This window comes from Andrena cerasifolii, chromosome 1 (assembly GCF_050908995.1).
Source record: "Andrena cerasifolii isolate SP2316 chromosome 1, iyAndCera1_principal, whole genome shotgun sequence".
Taxonomy (NCBI): domain Eukaryota; kingdom Metazoa; phylum Arthropoda; class Insecta; order Hymenoptera; family Andrenidae; genus Andrena; species Andrena cerasifolii.
Genome location: NC_135118.1, coordinates 22,148,966 through 22,173,570, shown reverse-complemented (window position 1 = coordinate 22,173,570; position 24,605 = coordinate 22,148,966). Strand labels below are relative to the sequence as shown.

The following is a 24,605-nucleotide window of genomic DNA, read 5'->3' as shown; positions in this document are numbered from 1 at the left end:
ACTCTAGACTGAAATTTATCTTGCCCGGAAATCTTGAATTTTAATATCATAATGGAACAAACGCAAATATCTATATTTTCTTAAAATTCAGACGTTCAAAATAGGAGAAACGTTCGTATAGTGTCACTTTCACGGGACAACTATAAAACAAAAGATAGAGAATCCCATTAACAGCAAAAAGAACATAAAACTTTGCAATGTGATGTCCTCTTAATTACTAATCTCATTAATTTTAAACAGTTCCCCCCAAAAATATATTCCTCTCAGTTCTTCTCCGCAGGAAATCAAATTGCAATAAATTAGCCTTCCAATTCCACTGTTTTAAATTAGAACCTGCAAAGCTGAAATTTCACGATCTCGACTATCCGAAGGAAGAAATTATTTTACCCTCTCGACTGCAAATGTTTTTGCAGAATATAGAGTATCTCGATCTGAATTTGCGCCGCGGAAGGTCCGCCGAGAGGGCGGAGTTCGAATGTTTGAACTAAAATTTATGCGTTCCGAGGAACCTGTCCCAAGATCCCCGAGAGGGAAGTATCGATTTTTTAAGTATTTTCTCCAATGACACAAGCGTCGCTCCGTCGGCGAGATTTAAACGTGAAACGACGAGAAATGCATAAAGCGTGGATCCGGATACCGGCCAATTAAAGTGCTCGCCGATACTTTCCGTGTCCTATCCCTCGCAGGGGATTACGGGGGCTCCGATGTTTGAATAAAGCTGCGCTCGCGACTCGAAATATTTTTAAACCTTCGCGTGACGCGTGGACGAACAAATGGATCGCTAGTTTATTGTTTTTTCCCACGTACGTTCCTTTTCTCCCAGAAAGCCGCGAGACAGGAATATTAACGAGAAATTGATTTTTTATTAAAATTTGGGATTTCATCCGAGCTTGACAAATCACGGTTGTTCGATAGCACAGTGATTTCAAACGCAATAAATCCTTTAATTCGACGGATCGCACACTCTACCGAATTTACAAGGTTTAAGTATGTAATATTAATTTAAACTTTAGCGCGTCCGAAGAGGCGTGCTTGAAGTAAAACCGGCGAAATTCGCTTCATCGGTTAATACGTACTCTGAATACGCGATCAGACAAAGATTAACACTTGCAGGCGGAAAGCAATCAACGCGGTCCCGTTTCGCAGCACATTCTTAATATCGCCAACTTGGCAAATTTCCGTTCGATTCGGGCACCATGCAGGCAGAACCGCTTCCCCTGGCGTTTTATCGGCCCCATACGTTTTAATTGTCGTCGTTAGCGCGCGAAACGAAAATTCTGGCCGTCGATTCTCCGGGCGCTGTTATCGCCGGGCGACATTCGCGATACTCGATTCTCCGTGAAATTCTTGCTCCCTCTTTTCGTCGATCGCGCTCGCCAGGCTTTCCTATACCGACTGATAGAGGAAAATACGCGAATTTGCCCCGTAACGTCACGCAGCGGTGCAGCCACGAGCACGCGGGGGTTAGTCCGCCCCTATCACCGCGAAATTTACAATTATTTCGTATTTGATATTGCACCGTTCTCCATTGGCGAAAATTGCACGTTTCGCGAGCTCGCGGTGTGAAAGGGGCGGAATCCACGGAGAACGCACTGGTTCACGTGTCTCGGGGAGTAGGGATTCTTTTTTTAAATTGGCTCTTCGCCTTTTTTAGGGGAAAATTTGTAGACTTTCCATTGAGATTAATACGCTGATTTTGCCATTTTATTGTCCCGCGATAGATGCATATACGAACAGAGCCATCGATTCTATAACGTTCGACGATCGCATCCGCGAAGATACGGTGGACGTTCGACGAGAAGGATGCATACAACGGGAATGTATCGTGCAGTGGGACAAAGAGGGGGTTGGAAAGCGACGAATGGCCCCCAGTCAAAGGGTTCTCGCCGCGAAAACTGCGGTTGCAGGGGCGAAGAAAAGCACCGCCCAGGCGTATCCTGTCCTGTGCGCGCCGATTAATTTCTTGCGGCGAGTGCGTGGCCACGGGGGGGAAAGTAAGAGCACGGAAAGGGGGTTGAATGTTAACTGCATGCGACCAATGGGAGGCGGCCTCGTCGAGTGGAACCCTTCTCGAGTATCTCCGGCGGCTCGTGTGCGTGGAACCCCTGGGATAAAAAGGGTGTGCGTGTGGCTGGTCGTTTCGTTTCTGTCACACAGAGGGGGAGCCTGAAGGGCGGCGGGGGGTGGTAGTGCTGGAAGAGGGTTGGAAAAAGAGAGGAAGAGCCGCGGGAAGTGTTTACCAGCGACTTTTGGTTCTTGATTAATCGGACAAAAGATTGCATTCCCGCGATTCGCGGCGCACTTTCTACTGACACGTTGAACCTTCAGGGATGGTTTGATTTTTCGGTCCATCTTACAAGATCCCGAAAATTCGAAAAAATTCTGAAACTTTGTGAATATGTAGAGGATTTCCTCCTGATTACAACGCGATTTTTGTATGCTGCCCAAATTCACTCGGGGGCGGTGAAATTAACCCCTGGAAATTCGGCTAGTTTCCGATTTTGTGTTATAACTAGCGAACTGTAAGAGACAGAGAAAAGTTTCAAGGCAAAAGTTACTTCTTTTAATTAGATCAGATTTGCTAAAACAAATTATTTTACAGTTCACGAGTTTAACGATTAACTAGTAATATACAAATTGAACTACCTAAAAATTCAATGCCGAAAATAAATGAGATTTATAATAATTTTCGTAGACTCAAGTTTCTCGAGAAAAGTAGTATTTCTTGTGAAATAAGAAATAAGCATTTATAAAATTTCTCGAGAAATTCTTGAGAAAGAATTCTCGAGAAGGAACACTACTTGTACTGGTTTGCATTACTCGATTGTGGATCGGTCGATGGATATTCTTTGCTGATGATTTCTGTGCGTGGTAAAGAGTGTCGTTTTTTGCTGTAATTTTGAGAATCGGCGGTTGCGTTGTGTTAATGAATATAGGGGTGAAATGACTGTAGAATGTTGTAGCTTAATGACTGAACTTATAGAATGAAAGTGAAGGGTAGTTACCGATATTTCCAGATTTTTATTTGGTTATACTTTTAACTTCTCAGTTTAAGGTTCGGCTAATAATAAGTTTCGCGTATCCACTTGAAAATTGCTTAACCACTACACTTATAAAAATACAGGACAATGTTACATTTCTCAAGTGAAGTGCACTAAATTCGTTTCACTTTTTGGCGTACAGTTAGTTCGCGGTATAATAACATGCAATCTGTTCAAGAGTTTCACTCATGTTTAATTATTCCTACGGTTTTCCATTAAAGTATGTCTCGTTTCTATATATACCTACGTAAGTAGATCCATTCGCAGGATTAGCAGAAGACACAACTTTGAACTGGGCGTTGAACTTGAACGCGAATATCTTTCCTGGAAATCTTCCAGGAGCATCCCAAGTTAACAAAACGATTTAATAAAAGATTTACCTCCTCCTAACGCAGTTCTCGACTTTCTACAACAGAATCCTGTATCGAACACTCTACGGCTACTACAATAGTCTTAATCGACTTCTAATAACTTCGAATCGGTACTGTAACTCTGTTGACTTCTTTAATAATTCCTATTCCTTCGATCACTCTGCTCTGATCGCTGTTCGTAGTTCCCATGCCTCTTAACCTTTACTATTATATTTGATGCTGTTATTATTACTATGATTTTTTATATCTAGTTTGTCACTATCATTAATGGTTCTTTGCGCTTACTTCTCTGCTTTTGTTTCTTTTAATTATTTCTCTTTTGTACTTTCTAATTGTTTGTTCTGTGCTTGCGCGACTGCGATTTGTACTTTTTATAACAATGGGTTTATCCCGTTGATATTTCTTAAATAAATAATAATAAATAATCTTCAACGCACTGTTCCATTCTGCATCGATTAACCATATGCAATGTTTAAACCAAATCAGTGATACAATTCGCATGCACTCCTCCTATTAGTTGAATTACTAAGATATGAGGTTGCTGAGCTGTACGTTATTTATTGCGTACTTTCCTTGCTAGTTCATTGGTGTAAGTTTATGGGAACGTGTGAAGCTTTATCAGTGTGAAAGGAACAGTGAATCACGTCCACCGTCGCTGAGGGATTAACTTTTTGTATTCTTTTTAAGCGAGATGGAGAACAGCGACACTTATCGCTGGAGAAGGTAGACAGTGGTGAGTCGTTGAAATTTTCTTTTGAAAGCAATGCCTGTTTGGAGAACGTTTCCTGGCGTGCCTTTCGAGGGGCTAGGCGGGGAAATTTATTATGCGTGACGTTCGATCATGCCTTATGGCACGTGTGTTTGTAAATTTCCAGTATTTGCAAAGTCCAGCTATCAGAAGGTACTTCATAAAATGCTGCACCAGTGTTACCAGAACATTTTGTTTCCTTGAGCTATTTTTTCAATGCTTTGGGAGATTGGTACTGTCGAATTCCTTCTGAATTTTTACATGAATGTGAGATGTGTTGCACTATGATGGCTACAGTTTTATTTATATTGTATACCAACCAGGAAATGATGAACTACTTAGTTGTTACGTTATAAAATTAACTAAGTAATTAAATGATACTAGAAAGTAGGGTTACTTGAAATCTTTTTAGATTGTTCCAAAATAATAGTCCAGCTAAAATTTCACGTTACTCGACAGTGTAATATGTTTTTCTGGAAAGATTAATCAGCACCGTGGAATTTTATTTCCTTTCTACTGATATTTGACAAGATCAGACAGAATAGAGCAGCACGTCAATTCAACCAGAACATACATGGATTTTCGAAAACTGTTTTGGCCCGAATTTTCAATTTCTTGGCAAAGCATCGATGCGAACTTACAGAATGTAAATACATTCCAAAGTAGAGCACACTAGTGCTACTTGCTCCTTTATAATATCGAAACGACCTTCACCATTAAATTTCGAAGTAAGCTGCTGGCACAGAAGGACAGAGAGGTGGGGTGAAAAAAAACGTATAAAAAAAGAAAAGAGAAAAACGAAGGACGGTAGCGAGGCAAATGAAGAATATAGAACATGTATGTTGAAAGGGATGGCATTCAGCGATGAGAGGAAGAAATTAAACGAATGTAAAAGCAGAAACGGGGAAAAGGTAAGAGCAGCGAAAGAAAATAGAGCGAATTAAAATGTGGCAATGAATAAATAAAATTACAAGGAATGCAGAATTTAATCATTAATTGCAAAAGAAGATTAGAGTTAATTAGATACGTTTATCAGTAGTAGGTACACTTTAACTATCGAAACTTATTTATTCTTCCAATATAAATAAAAATTCTCCATTGTTATTTAATCAGTCATTCGTTACGATCTCTTGTTAAGCAACGCACCTATCATGCTTATGGTTTGAAACGAAATTAATTATTCCACGGTCTCGTGAAATCGTTTCACATAATCGATTCAGCACGTCTGACTTATTTCAGGGCGATACCGCTCATATGAAGCGTAAACTGTTTTCAGAAGTGAAATAGTGGGCAGACAGTGATAGGAACCACGCGTTTGAGCTATTCTTACGCTATTAGGATATCAGTTGCCGTAATTATTTTCATCAACGCCAATGACACTCTCATTAGACGTATCAGAACCACGTTTTATCCGACGGATGGCCAGTTTCACTAGCAATAGGATAGAGAATGCTTTCAGCTTATCCTTTTTTAGGTATTAAGGCACATAATTAAACCACTGTTGCTATAATTTAAACTGTCAATAAAATTGTGTACCCTTCTCCGTTAAACTTTTGAAATTATTTACTTTCAAAGTCTACCCCATAATATTCGTTCCCCTGAGGTATCTAAGCCTGGCGGCAATGATTAGCGATGACGCTATGAATCTGTTGAGTTTACTGAATCGAGACTTTTAAAATTTAGAATAGAATACCTGCTTTGTTAAGCCACAGTGTTGATGTAACAAATTCCAAGCTGGGAATGCAGTAATAGTAGAAGGAACGTAAGTTATAAACACTCTGGAGATAAATGGAGCCAAGGTATCAGTTGATACTCCAAAAGGATTTCTCGGGATTAACAAATAGAGCAGAGGAAATATTCACCATGACAGACGATTTGAGAACGAACACTTCTAAAAAGCAATAGCTTAATGTTTGCAATGGCGAAGGAGGGGACTGAAAGATGTTTAGGTCTGACTAATACCAACGATGACATCATGAACATTCATCGCCCGTGATATGACGTGAGGTTTTTACAACAGAATAGCGACATCATACGCTGTTACCGAGTTCACACTTTATTCGTTACACGTTTCGAAGCAAACTTAGGCCTGCCGTCGTTTTACGAGCACTCGAACCGTCCACGGACTCTTCAATTGTACATTTTCACCCGTGACAAATTTCTACCGAACTTACAAGGAGAGGACACCATGTGATAGGCGTCGATTTTTATGAGCCTTGGCACGATGGATCTATGTCGAAAATAAGTAATTAGGCGTCCGAGCGTTTCAGCCAATAGGCCTCGATAATAGAAATATTTACACGTAAATTATTAAAAATTTCATAGCGGCCGTTGGGTTTTAGTGGGTAAAAATCCCACACTACCCTGGCGCTCCCCGGGGATTCCCCTCTGGAGGAGTGCCTTTTGAAGATTTCCCCAAGTTTAAAAAAAAATTATAAGAAAAAATAATTTATAAAAAAAGTTTATAAAGTTTTTTTTTAACGTGGAGACATCTTCAAAAGGCACCCCGACGCCTCCAGAAGGGAATCTCCCGCTGGCGACAGAGTAGATTTGGGATTTTTACCCCTAAAACCCTACGGCCACTATGAAATTTTTAATAATTTACATGTTTATTATTAAGGACACCTATTTACTTAATTTCGACATAGATCAATCGTGCCAAGGCTCATCAAAATCGGTGTCTACCACATGGTGTCCTCCCATTGTTAGTATCGAACTTACATAGCAGCATACATGCTCATGGAAACGACAAAATAACCAAATCGTGGGTAGCGTAATCGAGGAAAAGTTGACAGTAAATGCCAGTAGGGGATTCAGGATTTAATCTTGGGGAGGATCCAAGTTAAACGGATAGAAATATTTTCAATGCAAATTCAATAAAATTCATTAGGTGATCATGAAAATTTATTTAAAGAATAAAATCCATTTTATTTTCATTTTACAAAGCTCTTGAATTACATCAGTCGCGATTTCATTAATCTCATTTTTCCTTCTTCTTTGGGGGAGCAGTGGGGGATGCCAGTGCCCCCTGTCCCTCCCGTTGCGCAACTGGTAAGTGCTACCTGTGATCATACCTAAATCCCTTGCATGTTGCATCAGGCTTCAACAAAATTACCAAAAACACCACAAACCAACAATCTTACCAGGCATTCCAGCGCCCCATCTCCAAAAAAAACAGAGAACCAACCACCCAAAAATTACCCCTCAAAAACAACGAATCACTGCGTCACAACACACGCTGACCCCGTTCCCCCGTCGGTATCATGCCCGACGACTGCTACAGTAGTCGATGGAATGGTGAAAAGGACCAGCAAGACGCGAGTCACTAGGAAGGAAGAGGAATGACGGAAACGTGGGAAGGGTGAAAAGGAATTAAGGAAGTGCGTGGCGGAGGGAGCAGCGGGGGTAGACTGGCTACAGACACGGGGGACAGTGGAGATAGAGGTGGAGAGGACGAAAAAGAGCAGACACCGGGAGGGTCGCGCGCCCTAGAGAGGAGAGGAATATAGAGAGGGGGGTTGGCGAAGAGAGAGAGAGCGAGGGGAAGAGAGAAACGACCTTGTTAAGTAGGAGGTGCGTGGCACGCATGGCGACGCAAACACAAGGCGTGGCGCGAAAGAGTCTCGACCCCATGTCTATCCCTGGTACTCACTGGCACATGACACCCACGAATGGAACGATCACCGGCCCACGTTTATCTGCACGCGGTTACGTCACGCGAGTAACGACGAGTAGAACGCGAAAGAGCGCCGGCGGAGGCTGGGAGGGCCGTCGCCGTGAGAACTCATTCGGTAGATCTGATCCCAGTACGCGGCTGGAATCGATCGTCGGCCGTGCGTCGAGGGGCCGTCTGGCCGTGTCTCCTCTTTCCCCGTTGTTTTTCACTCTTTTCCCTGGTTCCGCGACTGCCTCCTCGCGGCTTTCCGTCGCCGCGCCGTCGTTGCGGCAGAGCCGCGTGCACGCCCCATGGAAAGCTGTTGCATCGACGCTGCAGCGTGGGCACCGCTGGCCGGAACAGATATAGGGAGGTTGTAAGAGCGGTGGAAGTTGAGGACGGAGGTAATCTCGAGCGTTGGCTATCGGCGGATTAGATTAGAGGAGTTTGGTACTTTTAGTTTTTTTTTTTTTTAAAGCTTGTAGGTGTTTTCTTTCTGTTACTTTTTGGCTCTTCAGGGTGGAAGCAACCCTTAGAGGTTAATGTGAGCTTGTATATTTTCCTGTATATCTTGAAAACTGTGGTAGATTTAAAGAAATTGTTGGAATGAAAACTTAAGGGGGGTTTGCCCCTTGTTGATCCCAAAAGTTGGTAATCTTTGTGAATTTTTTCTACAAAAACGGTTCGACAAATTACTTTGAGGATTGGCAGACTGATTTATTGTACCTTGAACTATTATTCTGAATTTTTGTGTGACAGTGAAAACAAAATATGGCAGATACAAAAAGAGCGTTGAAGAATAATCGGGTGGTCCTGGCGTTGGCGAAAAGTACTGTAAGGTTTATCCGAAACACAAAAAAGAAAAGAGATTCTTAATCTATACGAATGTGGCTATCGACGGCCGTAGCCGTGATGGAGACACCGGTTCTCGTTAGATCACCGAAGTTAAGCATCACGGGGCCGGGTACTGGGGGAAGATGGGTGACGACCACCTTTCTTTCTCCCGGTGCGCCGCTGCTGCTGGGACCCGTAGGAGAGAGAGGAGGAAAAAGATAAAGGACTATAGTTCGTTGGGCAATATAAAGCGATAGGCTTTAAGACGCCATCCTGTTTAAGAGGAAAACAAAAATACAAATACAAAAAACCTCGTATCCTATCGCTGTTGCGTGTCACCCAGTGATGCAATACGGTGCAACGGTGTGTTGTGACGTTTTTACTGTATCATCACTGATGCTGTTGCGTATCTTTGCATCCAATTTTGATACACGAAGGTGCAACGCTGCCCGTCGATACAAAACTAGAGAAAAAAAAATAGAGAACTCCGCAATCCGCCTGCTTGCGAAGCGATCTAATATCGAAGCATTGCTATTATATAATTGACTATATATAGCAACCAAAGATTTTTTGGAATGCTTCATAAACTTCGTCGCCCACAACCTCCCCTTGATTTCGCTTGCAGATCTTACTATCGCTGGGTATATCTGCAGAATCTCTCATTCCGTGCTCATTGTCGCAGAGGTGAAGGTGAAACGGTGAAAATGGGACTGGAAAATTTATACGCGCGTATATCTGTCTTACAGGGATCGTGGTGTCGAATGCAGGAGCTGGTGGTGTACCAGTCGGAATCGCCGTGGCCAGGCAGAGATTGCAGCACCAGGAAACCTCTACTTCGATGCGCAATGTCTCCCTGAGTCATCACACCTCGCATCACGCGAGCTATCATCACTTCCAGCCTGACAATCTGGGTAAGTTTACGGTCTCCGTATCCAACTACGAAGTTCTTTCAAGCCCGTCCTCTGGAAGCCATGCTTCTGTTTCTGTTTCGCTCGTACTTTCATCGGTACCCATTGATGAGAATTTTCAAACACCTAGATCCCTTGGACCTTCGAACTTGTTTTTACTCTGATATTTGGTAGATTGTAGTGGGCATAGATTATGTTCAGTGGTAGATTATAGTAGGATGAACTGTAGAGTTTTCTTTTATTTATCAGTAGATTTAGAATTGGATATAGAGATATGGTTGATGGAAGTTAGTCGAAAACTGAACAGACCTGTGGTCCCACCTGAAGTAAGTTTCATCGACTACTTTGGTACTTGTTGGATCTTGTAATAAAGTCTTTACTGTGTTGTAGTGTTTAGATGATTGAAAATGTTAGGAGATTCTTCAGGTAATCATTGGTACTTAATGAAAGTCATCTGTGTTTGGTCATTTTATTCAGATGTTGAGGTGGATTTCATGTATTGATGTAGGATGATATGTGGTCGAATTCGAATGATATTTTGGAATGTACAGTTCCAGTCGAATGAAAATTTGGTATTCATGTGCAAATCATGCCCGCAACCCCCAAATTTCTCTGGGAACTGTTTAATAAAGATCGTATGGAATAGAGTGCTCCGATTTTTGAAGTCACGTGAACCAATTAATGCAGACAAGTTTTACCAGGAACAGCCATCTAAATGGCTGACTCTAAAGTCATACTTAGAAAAGTAAAGACAAATTCAACGTTAACAAGTGGAAGCACCTCCTCGAATTTTATACAATGAAACTTAACACTAAAACTTAAATTGGTCCCGAAGTTTCAACTTCTCTTACATCTTTTATATAAACCTAATCATTCTTCAAACAACTACCTTTTCATATTATTAATAACACCTAACTCCAGAAAGACATTAAAAAGAATGACGCGGTAATAACTCGCATTACTCGTGGTATTTTCTGGAAAAATGAACGAATCTAACGAAGCACATCTCGATCAAACAAATCATTTTCGGTAAAATTTTCGCGACCCATAACTTTGTGCTAAAAGTCCACAGTTAATTTTGAGGCAGCCCAATAGAATTCGATTCTATGTATGTTCTATCGATAGGCAATAATATATTGCAGCAGGCGATCCAATTTCCATTATTTAGTATCAAATATTTCCGACACGCATGATTCACAGGAAGGTTTAAATTCGTTACGAATAATTTACTGGCGCGGTGGAATTGTTAATCATCTGACAGTTCTCGTAGAGTACAGAGAATTTACGATTGCTACTGAAACGGAGATGTAAATTAAATCTGCACCTAGAGCGATTAAAAAAACCTGTCGAAGAATTTAGATGCAATACAATACCTACAAAGTTGAAAGAGATATGTCTAATTATCATCTACAAATTAGTCGTTCGCATTTCATATTCTGGGTCAGAATATTACTTTATCGGGCTCCGTGCACCTATATCTTCGATATCGTATTCACTGCACTTCACTCAATACTAAACTCGGTTAATAACCGTGTACTTTCAAGCGTCATTAAATGCAAACTCCATGTAAGGGCACGATCGTAAATTGTGAACACGATGCAGTAAATACGATATCCAGCGTTCCTGCATCTCACATAGGATGTTTGAACATTTGCTGTAACCATTTCCCATCCTCAGAACGATGAGATGTCTCGTGAAATATTCACTTTTCAATTCCCATAATTTACTGCCAGTTCGCACAGAATGGCAAGAAGGATGAATTTGAGTCAAGGAACATCTCTGAGGGTGATATCAAAAGCTAAGTCGAACAATTGCCCCTTTTCCTACTTGGAGATAGGGAACATGGTACTATTTATCAAGCTCTGCTTTTTCATGGCCACATTGTTTTGCAAAAGACGCAACGATGGATATAAAATGTGCAACTGAGGAGTGACGTTTAAAAAGGGTACATTTCCATGTAGAGAAATTGTTTAGTAACCGCAAAAAACTGCGGTACGTACCTACGTTTATTAAAAAAATCTGTTTTTTTTTTTAATTAGTACACGTATATTTTATTCTTCCATCTCATAGCGGTAACGTTTTAAATTTAGCGACATTGTTTTAATAGATATTTAAAAAAAAATTGTGGAAATAAGCCCTTTTGATGGAAGCTATAAAAAATAAGCCTTTTTGTATGAAATCATTTGGAAATAAGCCCTAGAACTTGCACACTCTTTTCTGCCATTTCCAAAATATAATATAATGTTTATGTTTATTTTGTTTTGCCACATTTAATTGTAAAGATACCATGACAGTGAATACATTTTTAAACTAATTTACTGTATGATTGAGTAACTCTATGGAATTAAGTTCTTTTATTCTTCCGAATTCATAATAATTTCGTACATGAGGATAGGAAATATGTTCGTTTTGTTTCAGACTAAAAAATGATTTCATTATGTTATGAGACAAGCTTGGAAATAAAACATTTTGTATGAAGCATGTTTTCACTTCAATTTTTCGAAAAGGAATTAAACTTATTTATAATAGTTTTTGTGCCACTGGGGGATGTAATTTAACATTTTTAAGGCGATGCCATTAAAATTTGCTTCAAGGTCAAAAATGGAGATATGCTCTTTTGAAAATTTACCCCTCAACTGTCTTCGTTTTTCCATAAACCTATATATGATTAGTTTTTTTTTTTTGTAAAACGATGTAGGCGTGTCAGATTTTGAACGAACGGAGTTAAATCTAAATAGTTTCAAGTAGGGTAGGGTGGGGCTAAAAGTCCCGTTTCTTATATAAACCTATGCAAAATGTAGTACTAACAATCTAGAGATATCTGGTGTTATTTGTATAAACTACAACTATTATGCTTTACGTTCACGAAGTTCGTTTGTTGATACTGTTATTTTCTGTTGAGTTATACCACAAAATGTTTGTCAATGCAAAATGGACTTTTTGGACGCATTGCACGCACGGGGCAAAAAGTCCCTAATGTCTTTTCGTGTAATATTAAACTAAATAAGTAAAAAACTCTTTTCAAATCAACAAATATTTATTAAACCAATTCTTTTTGGTATACAATATTGAAAGGAAAGCATGACTTCTTTAAAAAAAAATAAAAATATAAGTCAGAGACTCACTTTGAACTAAAAACTAAAAAAAAAAATTGCTCAACTAAAACAAAAACACTATTTAAAGACTTTGGCATCATTTCTTTATACTTTGGCCATCTTATTACGAAAACAAATAATAAAATATACATTTTCAGTCTGAGGAACTTTTTGCCCCAGTAGTACCTCTATAGTTTCTGCGATATATACGTTAGAAAATATTATCACTCAGCAATAAACAATATCATGCACACATTACTAAAGGAACATAAATCTTAGCGTACTTGGCTCGTACGCTTTTAAACTGTGGTTCACTTCGTATAAAACAATAAAGACGAGGTATTTCTTTTAGTTTTCGATACATAAAATAACGAAGCCGTCGTGTAATTCGCACGAACGTCCAGGAGCGACTGGCGACTCTGTGATCACCTCCATATCTTCTCGCCTTTTACATAACATACTGCCAAACTCAATGCATTGTTTAGGAATAGAGATTTTGAATTCGGGACTTTTTGCCCCAACCTACCCTACAGATCGATGCAAACTATTAAATCTCTCGAAAGGAAAAAAGTAGACAGAATATTAAAAAAAAAAAAAATAGTAGCTCATATAGATACAGATCAATTTGGCCACGAAAGGGGATTCTAGCAATCATTAAGATTTTCCCTCTCTCCACGTCGAAAAACGAGCACTTGTTCGATTTACCTACGGGCATCGCTCTCCTCATTGTTCGAAACGCAACGCGTTTCTTAAGCAGCACCGCCAGTGGAAAAAGCAGCGTCAGAAGAAACGGTGACGCAACGAGCGCGCCTTAAGCATAGCGCGCGGAACAATACCGATACCCAGTTGAACAGGTATGAAAAGTAATTAGCCTAGAATGAGTTTTTCCCGGCGAGGCACCGTACACGCGAATGTAGTCGACCCTGAGCATTATTGCGTATCAAAAGCGGATAAAAGCCGCGGAGGAGAACTTTTCCGCCGCAGCTCCCGATTTTGGCGTCAACGTCCATTCACCATTCCTTCCGCTCGAAAACCCCTTGGACGTGTTTCCCTCGTAAGCTTCCATATTCAATCGCCTATCCACCGTTTCTCCACCGAGTCGCCCGTTAATGGCGAAAGAAAGTAATTAAAACCGCTAAAACGGTCCACTGTTATCGACCACTGTGCATATTTTGAAAGCGCCAGAAAACAGTGCACAGCCGTCATTTATTTTGCCAGCTGAATTTTGATCTCCGCTGAACGTTCACTCGCGTGCAGCTCGCTGGAATGAAAACACTCGCGTATTGTTCCTTTGAAAATCCTTGAGCACCGCCTTCCTTTGTGCCCGTGCCCCGTTTTCTACGATTTAATCGTGACGTAATTATTCCGTTGTAACGACACTGTAGCTCGCGCCTTTAAGGATCTACAGCTTCTTTGTGCGTCGTTCTAGCGATTTTAAAGCGAGACCCATTGCCGAATCGTTCCTTTCCACGTGGCCACGGTTTCAGTGGAACGATGCAACGATCTTTTTAGAAGCCGTCAGTGGTCAGCTGCTTTGTGCTTTGTTCTAGATATGCCTTCTGACGTTTCGTGGGTCTTGACTTCTTCTCGTCCAGTCGCGCTGGATTTTCCACCGCCGATCGCGGGGGAGGGTGTTTATCTTTTACGATGGGTATTTGTGCAGGCAGATTGGTAGCTTTACGTTTAATGTTAAAGGATTATCGGTTTATTTGATAGCTTTAGGTATTTTCCGCTTTCGATTCCGAAGAACGCGTTCGCGGTACCGTGCAGGGTGGACTTTGGGTTTAAATGTAACCGATCGCGTATTAAAAGGTATCGAGTGTTACGCGCTCCTTTGATATCAGGTGCACGGAATTAGTATTGCATGATTAAATTAAATGTGATTCAGTGGCGCGGCGATTGCAACGGTCGCGCGGATTTTCATGGAATGAGAAATTGTATCGAAAAAGTGGGAACGAAGCGGGGTATGCGTAAATGTTGATTGGTCGCGGGATCGCTGAAATTATTGTTTAAGAATTTCCAGCTGGGGCGAAACGGAATATTCGCCTGGCGATGTTAAATTAAATTTAAAATCCGCAGAGATACGTGCTTCTCTTTTGTTACGCTTAACAAGGAAAACATTATTACCGCAGATAAATTATATTGATTATGAAACATTGTCGCCTAGGGCTCCTTTATTGCTTTCATTAATATTCACAATTCACAAGAGAAACGAAGCTGATCAAACGACTTCGAAATTTTTATATTTAAAGCCACTTTTCATGAAACAGTCACTTGGCATGTAATATCCCATGACATTTTCAGCCCAATTCTCTCCAGATAACTGAGAAATTTAATTTATTCAGGATTTCAGAGGTGATATATGTATTTTACTTCTTAGGAATAATTATTTCTATTTTTCAACATAAACTGTCCAAAACACTTTAAGAATAAAAATGGACCTCAAGTTTCCAACTAGGATCAAATTAAATAAGTACATTATCAAGAATAATTAGAAATCACTCGAATAATATTGTAATTTCAACATCTTTCCCTACAACTCTCTTTGCAACCATAAAAGTGCATATTATTCATCGGATAAACATTAAATTCACTTTCATAAATCAATCTACAAAATAAATAAATTACAGAGTTTCTATTGAATTCTTCTACTAGAATATTTATCAGAAATAATGCCACAGAATCGAACGATGACCAGAATTCGGTACATACCCCCATCGATCGAAAATGGTACCCTGCAGTGGGTAAAATACTCTCTACGAAAGCTGTCGATTCCAGAAAAAATATGCTGGTCATGAGGGTATCATTGTCATTATCGATTTGCTCTGCTACCAGCGCATGGTATTCTCCTTTGTTCCGTGGACGACTGGGAGAGCCTCACCTGTGGAACATTAGGTATATTCCTACGCGGTTGCGTGCACACGGGAACAAGCCTTATCGGATATACGGCCGTTTTCATTTGAGGCCGTCATGCAGCCATCGGCATTCCAAAAGCGACCAGAAACATCTGGACGGAATATTAACGAGGCCCAGCGAAGGGCCAGCGCCGTGTTCTTTGGAAATTCCTCTTCCGTCGCTCCAAGGGCTCGAAACCAATCATCTTTCCACGCGTCAACGATCGAATACATCCCGTCGAAATTCCTCTCGTGCGTGCTGGCGTCTTCGAGTTGTAATTTCTGCTGTTCTCGAGGGATAGGGCAATTTTAACTCTGTAGGCTTAATGTGACTAAAGAGCGTGCCTGGGCACTTGTACAACACACGAAGTCTCCTGACGACCTGTATCCAGGTACAATACGTTCCTTGTTTCTGCTTATTTTTATATTTCAGTGTGATCGGAACAGAACTGACGAGGGAGAAAAATAAAACACTAAGGTGAATGTCACAATTTCTGCTGATTTAAGAGGTAACTCGTCATAAAGAAGGTGTAAAAAATTTGTTTGTGATCAAAGTTTGCAGAGTAATTGATTAATACTTTAATAATAAATCAAACAATTCAAAAACTATTTAAGAAAGATATTTCAAGATGTTTAACTATTAGTAATTTGTAATTAAATATATAAGGCTCTAAATGTCCGTATTTCTGCTCATGAAAAATAGCGATGTCAAGCTCGTGCAACACTCGCGTAAATGTTTAAATAATTTAGAATTATTTTCTTGCAACTATAGTACAAACGTAACGCATGTAATAATAAGAAAAATACGAAATGAGCAGAAATTGGGACATTCGCCTTAAATAAATATTTAAAATTGGAGAATTTAAAGATTTTCAAAATTACCAAGACTTTTGGGGCTTCATAAGATCTGCAAGAATGTACAAGGCTATGGCAGGACGTTTCAGAATCTCCTGAGTTTCGGGTTTTAACTCAGGGCGTTTTGAATCGCCTTGAATCCCTTCGATACCTTTGGCAGCTTGACTACTAATTTCACCAAAGTGCTTCCACTCACAGTCGAGAGTTCTGTCGTTTCCTGTGCGAGCAAGTAGGTATCGAAATTACTGAGTGTAGATTCCTTTCTACGGTGCTTGAGTTCAATATAGGTACATGTGTACATAAGTGTCACCATTCGATTCTTCTTAACACATTGCCCGGTACAAGGTTTCGGAAAATGCTCCTCGAAGTTTCATACTTACAAGGAAACATATCCAACCCGAAAATTCTGATTGTAATGAAACTCCGTACGATTGTAGAGCATGTCGGAGTATGTAAGAAACGATTTTTTTTCTGCGGAAAAACACTCTGAGGGGGTGAAATCAGCCCCCTAATTTTCAGCGATTTTTCGTTTTTCGAGTATAACTTTGTAACGGTGCGAGGTAGAAGAAAACCGTAAATGGACAAAATGTTCAATGTTGGATGCCGTATAACGCGCTGCAAAAGAAATGTTTGTACGTCCAACAATTTATAAATAAAAAGAAATCCTCGATTGTCAAGTGGCAGATGGTAGTAATACGGACAAAGGCGGAAAATTTTTGTAAACAAATAAACAAATGCACCAAAATTTTTTCCTTTCACATTTTAGTAAACCATTGCGAATTATAACTTTTACACGGAAAAAGATCGTCCCCAACCCTCGCGGTTAGAAATTATATGTAAAATAACGAAAATTTTAATTTATTTATAAATTGTTGGACGTACAAACATTTCTTTCGCAGCGCGTTATACGGCATCAAACACTGAACATTTTGTCCATTTACGGTTTTCTTCTACCTCGCACCGTTACAAAGTTATACTCGAAAAAAACGAAAAATCGCTGAAAATTTAGGGGCTGATTTCACCCCCTCGGAGTGTTTTTCCGCAGAAAAAAAATCGTTTCTTACATACTCCGACATGCTCTACAATTCCAGCGATCACTTCTGACGGAAAAGATTTGTCCACCGTGCCCCGTACTTTGGTCCCGTTCCGAGGATAACGAAACTTTAAATTGTTCGAATTCTTAAGACAAAGTAAACAGTCCTGAAAGTTCTCTAGGAATCACATCCTAAGTTTTACTGAAAAATCTGCCGGTGTACCAAATGTTGTTCCCTGCACGCTTTCATTTCATTTCGTTAACTGTGACCCACTGATCGCCCGGAGAAACGAAAATTCACGGGCCTTCGATTTATCGCACGGCGAAGCGGAAAATCGGATTTAAAGCGTTGCTGGTAAACGAATTAATCCATCACCGCTCGAAAGCGGGATTCATCGTTGGAGAGCGTTTTTGAAATGTATTTTTCCAAATAAATGCGTCCTCTCCCATCTTTTCCCTGTTTATTGAACGGAGCACGATGAAGTAGCTTAGCCAGGAGGGGGGCGGGAATGGTCGGAAAAACCTGCAAAATACGTTTACGAATTATCGAATTTCACGGTGGAGAAGTTGCGAGCTACTGCTTCCTTCGGCACCTCTTCTTTTTTACGCAGTTAATAATATGAAACGCTGCGATTCGCGCATCGCAGTTTCCCCGGTAAATTGAAAGAGCTCTATGCCTGTGTCGCGGTAACAGCACCGAGAGATATGCAGTTTTTGGTTGAAATGAAATTCATTAAAGCATCCATCTTCCGGGCCTGCGTTTGAATTGGAAATCGAATTGAATGCGTTCTGTACGACGTGAAATAAATACACCAGAAGAGATTGATCTTTTTATCGAATGGTAGTACGCGCTCTCCTCTGCATATTAATTAAACCAGTTTCATCCTCAGAGGGTTCTTGTATTTCGCGTTGCATATTATAGATGCATTGTCACTCGTGTCCTTTAAGGGGTTACGCCACCCTGAGGCGCTCGAAACAGCACTAAACTAGACGAATTTTTTTTACTGATACTATGAGGTTGAAAATTATTTATTTTCTTCTTATGGGTAGAGCATGTATTAGTGCATATATTGTATAAATACTGTGCAAAAATATTAAAAAATGACCGAGTTATTTATTCTCCCGCGAAGCTCGTCCGCCCTTGCACGCGTGACTAACCTAACAAATTATAACGAACATGCTCGTCTGAAATCAAAAACCCGATGATTTTCGTGTTCCTTAATAAAATACCTACGATGCAGCATAGGGATTTGAGAAAAAAAAATTATTGCACAAATGAGAGCAAAGTAAAAAAATTATACGTTTTTCACATGAAAAAACGAATTTAAACCATTAATTATATACGAATGGGGTATAGGATGGAAAAACTGATATTCTACATCGTAGATAATACCATTAAGAATATGCGTGCCAAGTTTGAACTCAATCGGACAAATAGTTTTGGAGATATTTGATAGGTTATCTTTGAAAATGCAACTTGTGTGCAACTACAATTAAAAATAAATTATAAAATTCTATAGGGTCTTCTCGTCCCATACAAAAATCTAAGCATTTTTACTTAGAATTTAAATTAACAATTTAAATCAGAGACAGTAAATATTTCATCAAATCGTTCATAGAAGCCTTCAATAAAACGACAAATTATTATGCTACCTTCGTACAATCAAAATACTGCAGCCATTTAAATAATTCATTGAGTAGAGCAGACTTTAAATTATAAAACAAAAAGACATGTTTTTGTTAAACAGGTGAATATTTTTAATTTGCCGAGTTCCTTTAACTTATTATTCAACTAAAAACAAACTTACTAAACTAATTACTAATTACATCATTGTATCTTTATACTAATTATTTACATAAACTTTATTTTTATGTTAAGTGTACCATATTTGGTACACACGCGACGTTATCAACACACCCCTGGCAAGTCAACATGTTGAAACTGCATGTCGCGTGAATGAGATCATGCAGACGCGCGAATACCCGGTTGCATGAAAAATTTCTCTTCCATATCGTACGAGGAGCGCAGAAGTGGCTATTCTTACGGCAGGTGCATGATTCAAGGAGATAGGTTACACATGTGTGGGGCTGGTAATATACAAGGTGCTCCCTGCAACGTGACGTACAAAACGACACGGAAGTCGCGATAAACCTGTAAAAAGGAAACTTCAGAAGCTTAAAGAATGAAGATTCTGATATAAGCTGTACGTGTGTCGCGTACCTTGTGCCGGCCAGAATAAATTCATTAACCGTTCGTGTAAGTAAGGGTATTCGTCCTCTGGTCGGTGGATCAACTCCTTTTCTTTGTTTCGTCATTTTAATGTGCCTGCTGGTGGGTTCTCCTTTCCTCAGTTGTTCAGCCAGTAAACTGTAACTGTAACTTGAAGCAAGATCTTTCAAACTGAATACATAATATCGAATCATTAGAGTACGCATTTTTTATTTCTCAGATCAATTTGAAGGATTCTTCTTAAGCTTTAGATTTAACACGTCCGGTGCCACAGTGGAAATTCGCGGAAATAATGATTTCTGATAGCACTACAAAAAGCAACGAGAAAAATAGACATTCAATTCTACCTTCGTTCAGGTCTATTTTGATTTCGACGCCTGAATTTGAAGAATGTCTTTTCCCTTTGAAAAACCTTTCGCTCCCGACAAAATAATTTTGTATCGTATTTAATATCGCGCAACCACAACTACGTTATCAATGATACGTTTCAGCAGAGAAAAATGCCAACGAATTTGATTCAACGAACACATCTAAATCGAAGGTTGAAAATCGATCGATACCCATCCATCCCCCTGTGCACTTCGTAACTCCACCATTGTTTCTATACGTGGAAGTACGTGCACACGCGAGCACGAATCGCTGATCGGTGAATCGTAGAGAAAAACTGCCTACCGGAGCTTGCAATCGTCGCTCCCATCTGCCTCCAGTCCTTCTTGTCTCGTCTTCTTCAGCGACTAGATCGCTCTGTCGTTATTATCCACCGGCCCGGTGTTTCTATGGGGATCGACTGGAGTTGCGCTCCCCATCCGGCGATATTCAATCGTTGCGATGAATATCGATACTTTCTCGCGTGAGCTGAGCCGCGATACGGATCGGTAAGCAGAGAATGGAGGCTGGAAAGGGGTTGCCCGCTGGATTCTCGCGAATAATGTTTCGCTTGAGTCGTGAATTCACGCGCGCTCGTATTATCAGCCGGGTGGAGATCTTTTATAAACGGAGAAACTTTTCGAGGAAAACGCGCTTAACACCCTCGCCACCACCGTTCCAGTTGAAAACGACTCGCCATAGATAATTGACGAGTTGAAATGGTAAACGATGTTCAGTGGCAGTAGTTAAAATTTTCTGTAGAAAGCAAAGGTGAAACCTGAAATTAACGCAGCTCCGTTAATTTTATAACTGAAGATAATTTTATTACGAATATGCCCTGAAAGTTTCAAGTGAATCCGATAAAAATTGACAAATGAACCTAATGAACTTGATTTATAATTCACACCATACTATTCGAATACTTAAATATTCGAATACTATTCGAATACATCACTATTCGAATACTTAAATATTCGAATAGTATTCGAATACTTGGATATCCGAATTATATTCGCCAAATAATTGAGCAACCGAAGTATTCGAATATTCGAATACCGAAAAATTCGACAAATAGTCCCAGCCCTAGTATCATTAAGTAGCCGAAGCTTGCAGACTGTAGAAACACTCTTAGTAAACATGTGGCATACCAGATCAGATCGTGGAAAGCAGTGCTCCTATGACTCTGTATACGGGTATGAATCATAGCGGCAGGCGGGGGTAGATGGCGATGAAGACGGCTGTTATGTCTGACACAGGAAGACAGGAATCTTCGTCCACCCGTCACTTGTTCCTTGTCATACGAGGTTGAAATAGTATCCCCGGCACAGTATTCCGTCGCTGTGTAAGTAGATACCCACGGCGCGCACCGCTCCATTGTTACGAGCCAGATAAAATGGCAACGCGCGTGGGGGATGAAAATAGGGGACGGCATGTCAGAGAAAACACGCTATTTATCCTCATCGCTCCCCTAATCGTCATTATTCGCCTTTATTAATGATTCACCCTGCGCACCCAGGGAAAATAGTTCGCCATGAAATTAGTAAATCCTGCGGATCGTTGATGAAGATCCATGTTAACGACGAGCATTTAGGTGTCGCGTTTATAGTGAGGAATGTTTGCGGTTTCCAGCGAATCATTTGACGCTGGAATTTCAGAAAATTCCGACGCAACGTTGGAGTTGCAGAGAATGGGGATTGGAGGAAACGTAGGTAATATGATTTAGATCTGTTCTATAGGATTATTGACTTAAGGGGAGGTCTAAATATCGATATTTTTTTTTATTTCATTTTTCGAATGTTCAACCTTTTAGAAATACGTGTTTAAAAGGATTTGTTGAAATTCGTAAAATTCCCGAAGTTATAGGCATTTGAGTAGCGGCAAATGTATGGGAAACAAACAACCGGCCACTCGGCGCCCACGTAAAACTTTAAACGCGTTTTTCTCGAAACATAGTTCTCAAAACGGTGGGACCTGTATCTCCAAAAGTTATTATCCGATTTGACTGAAACTTTTTTTAATTTGAAGAATATACTTCTGGCTAGGGGGGGGGGAACCAGAAAAAATACAAGAATGACATTTTTTTAGAAAGCAACGACACATGAAGTTTGAAATCACTTCTTCCCTATAGTTTTCATCCTTTCAACGCCTTAGAAAATTATAAATTTTCAATTTTTTATAATTTTTTTCTGGTATATCCCCTAGCCAGAAGTATATTCTTCAAAATAGAAAAAGTTTCAGTCGAATCGGATAATAACTTTTGGAGATACAGGTCCCACCGATTTGGATCAATTTTTTGACGCCTTGACTTTAACGACTCCCCAGTGCCGTCTGCAATGATTAATTATAAAACAAAAAATATATATCGATAATCTAAGACATCCTTAATACAATGCAAAAAGTCCCATTAAATTATATATAGTAGTTTTCCTTTAATTAATTCCTAAAGATCACCTATTTTTGGGGGTCCAGACCAGAATGTCCCCTTAAGTGAAGTTTGCTGGGTACGATTCACTTTGTTTCATGCTTTGCTGATGGCCAACCGAGACTCGCAATCATTCTAACAAATAAATCAACGCTAACTTATTTACCCAGAATTACAATCCTGAGAATAATTGGAGGATCATGTTCTTAAATAGCCTAAGACTGCACTGCAGATCACTGCACATTGCACATTCGTGGAGGTAAAGGAGCACAATGTCAAACATGGAATCCTCAACCGAAACAACCTGACAAGGGATCGTATTGAACTCCCACACGTCGATTTTGATGAGACAGATGAAATTTTCTAAAAACTAAGGAGAAAACTGGATTCCTTTTTAAAAAAAATCACACTTTAAAAAACATTGTTCTACGTCTATTAAGTACTCGAGATATTCCACAAAATATGTTTCCGACCGCTAATTTTAGAGGCTATTTTCACCCTCTCGACGTGGACGATTCGCAATAACAATAAATACCTGTCACATATTTTCCACTATTCCGCAAATCTGCAGAGTCTCATCAAAACCAGCGTGCAAGGGTTCGATATGTTTCCTCCTCCATGTTACAAGAAGGTACCACAGAACCCAAATTACCCTACGTAGGTAGTAGTCTTCGAAACAGTACGATACCCCTCATAGCTACTCATTCAGAGAAGTGGCCCCAATTACTCTAAGCAGGGCAACAGCCCGCCCAAGCTTCCACTAGCTAACAAACATCCAGATCCATCGCAACACTCGAAAGCAGGCTCTCGATCCTGCCGCGAGATAGCGAATAAAACCAAGTTGGTTGCGATCTGGTCGACCGCTCGATACCGGACTCGTAGCCGCGGTATCGGCTCGCATCGAGCTGAATTCAATACTCTGCCCGGAGTAGAAACGTGTTTGAATTGGGTCTGTTCTTAGGATCGAGCACGGCCATGGCAGTAGGCGGTGCGACCCTGGTGCATTGCGGAGGACCTGGAGGGGAGGATCGTCCGGCCCACCTCGCCATCCCCTCGGGAGCTTTGGCACCCTCGTTGAACGCTGCCCTCGGCTCCAGCCTGAATTCCAGCCTAAATTCCAGCTTGAATTCCACGCTGGGCAGCATCGGAGCCGCGGCGAGCGCGGCCACCGCGGCCACAGCCGCGGCCACGGCCGCATGGCCGCCAACCTTATGGCAGTACCCCGCGGCGGCGGCCGCCGCTGCAGCTGCAGCTGCAGGTGAGACTGGTTTCCTCTTTTTCTCTCCTCTCTCTTCCCGTCGATTACTTTAACTACGGCGAAGCAACTTAGGAACTGTGACTTTCACCTCTTCCCTGGCAGTTTCCAGTCTTTCGGGGGTAGTTTTGGTGTGGGCGGTCAGGGATGTTTCTATAGTAGTGATGCTGGGATGCGTTGATACTGGAAGTAACGAGGAGAAGATCCTCAGGTGTATAGAACACTGTGGGAATTGTGTGCAGGGGCGGGAACTGACGGTCCCGCCCACTTGTCTTCTGGGCATGCGCACTGGGGACCGCGCTGTTGCTTGGTATACCAATATGCGTAGTTGAGCGAAATTTTGGGTAGTGGATTGTGGGGAAGGGTACTATTATTTTCTGTTGATTTCTTTGGGTTGAATTGTTTCGTGGATTGTTTACTATCGGTATTAATTCAATTTCTTTTCAATATGCGACTTGGCGTGGTTAGTAATTAGGTCTTCGTTGCGCTAAGAGGTATTTCTGTGCATGTGGCCTTATTGCACTGTGCCCTGCTTTTTTCCAGGGGAGGGGCTTACTTTGAGAAACGGTCAAGTTGACAGGCGACGATTGGTTGCATGTTTGAACCCCCTTTATAGCGTCAATTTAATTAAAAATTAAAATTGAAGTTTAAAAATATTCACTTTTTTTAGTGTGAACTTAATAAAGATTAGTTCTTAAAAATAAACGATTTTTTCTCAAGTTAGGGGTGGCAACTCCCCACCCTCGCTGGGGACGCCCGTGCATGCAATATTTAAAATGATTCACAATAGTTATTCGTGTAACCATTACAGAAGTTACCGTTGGAAGTTAATAATACGTAACTGATGAAAGATATAAGAGCACAAAGTGTGGGATAGTGTACGACAGCTTCAAATATA

At 40.6% G+C, this 24,605-nt stretch overlaps 1 protein-coding gene and 2 long non-coding RNA genes across 9 annotated transcripts in view; 1 reads left to right on the top strand and 2 right to left on the bottom strand.

Moving 5' to 3' along the window:
* LOC143370306 (uncharacterized) overlaps positions 1–24,605 on the bottom strand; it is a 458,422-nt gene that overhangs the window by 267,581 nt on the left and 166,236 nt on the right. The window lies entirely within an intron of this gene.
* The window catches only part of Wge (BAH domain and coiled-coil containing protein winged eye), a 258,190-nt gene that overhangs the window by 209,046 nt on the left and 24,539 nt on the right, over positions 1–24,605 (top strand). For 6 of the 7 annotated variants that reach the window (XM_076814768.1, XM_076814758.1, XM_076814750.1 and 3 more), the window contains 2 exons: positions 9,396–9,560; positions 23,414–23,710. In XM_076814768.1, coding sequence (XP_076670883.1) covers positions 9,396–9,560; positions 23,414–23,710 — 462 coding nt within the window. The remainder of the gene's footprint in view (positions 1–9,395; positions 9,561–23,413; positions 23,711–24,605) is intronic. The other variant, XM_076814777.1, reaches the window with a different exon arrangement.
* On the bottom strand, positions 292–20,351 carry LOC143370298 (uncharacterized). The gene is made up of 4 exons (XR_013085590.1): positions 20,337–20,351; positions 19,656–19,972; positions 18,912–19,586; positions 292–304 (listed from the first exon to the last, which is right to left on the bottom strand). It is a non-coding gene; the product is annotated as an uncharacterized LOC143370298 (long non-coding RNA).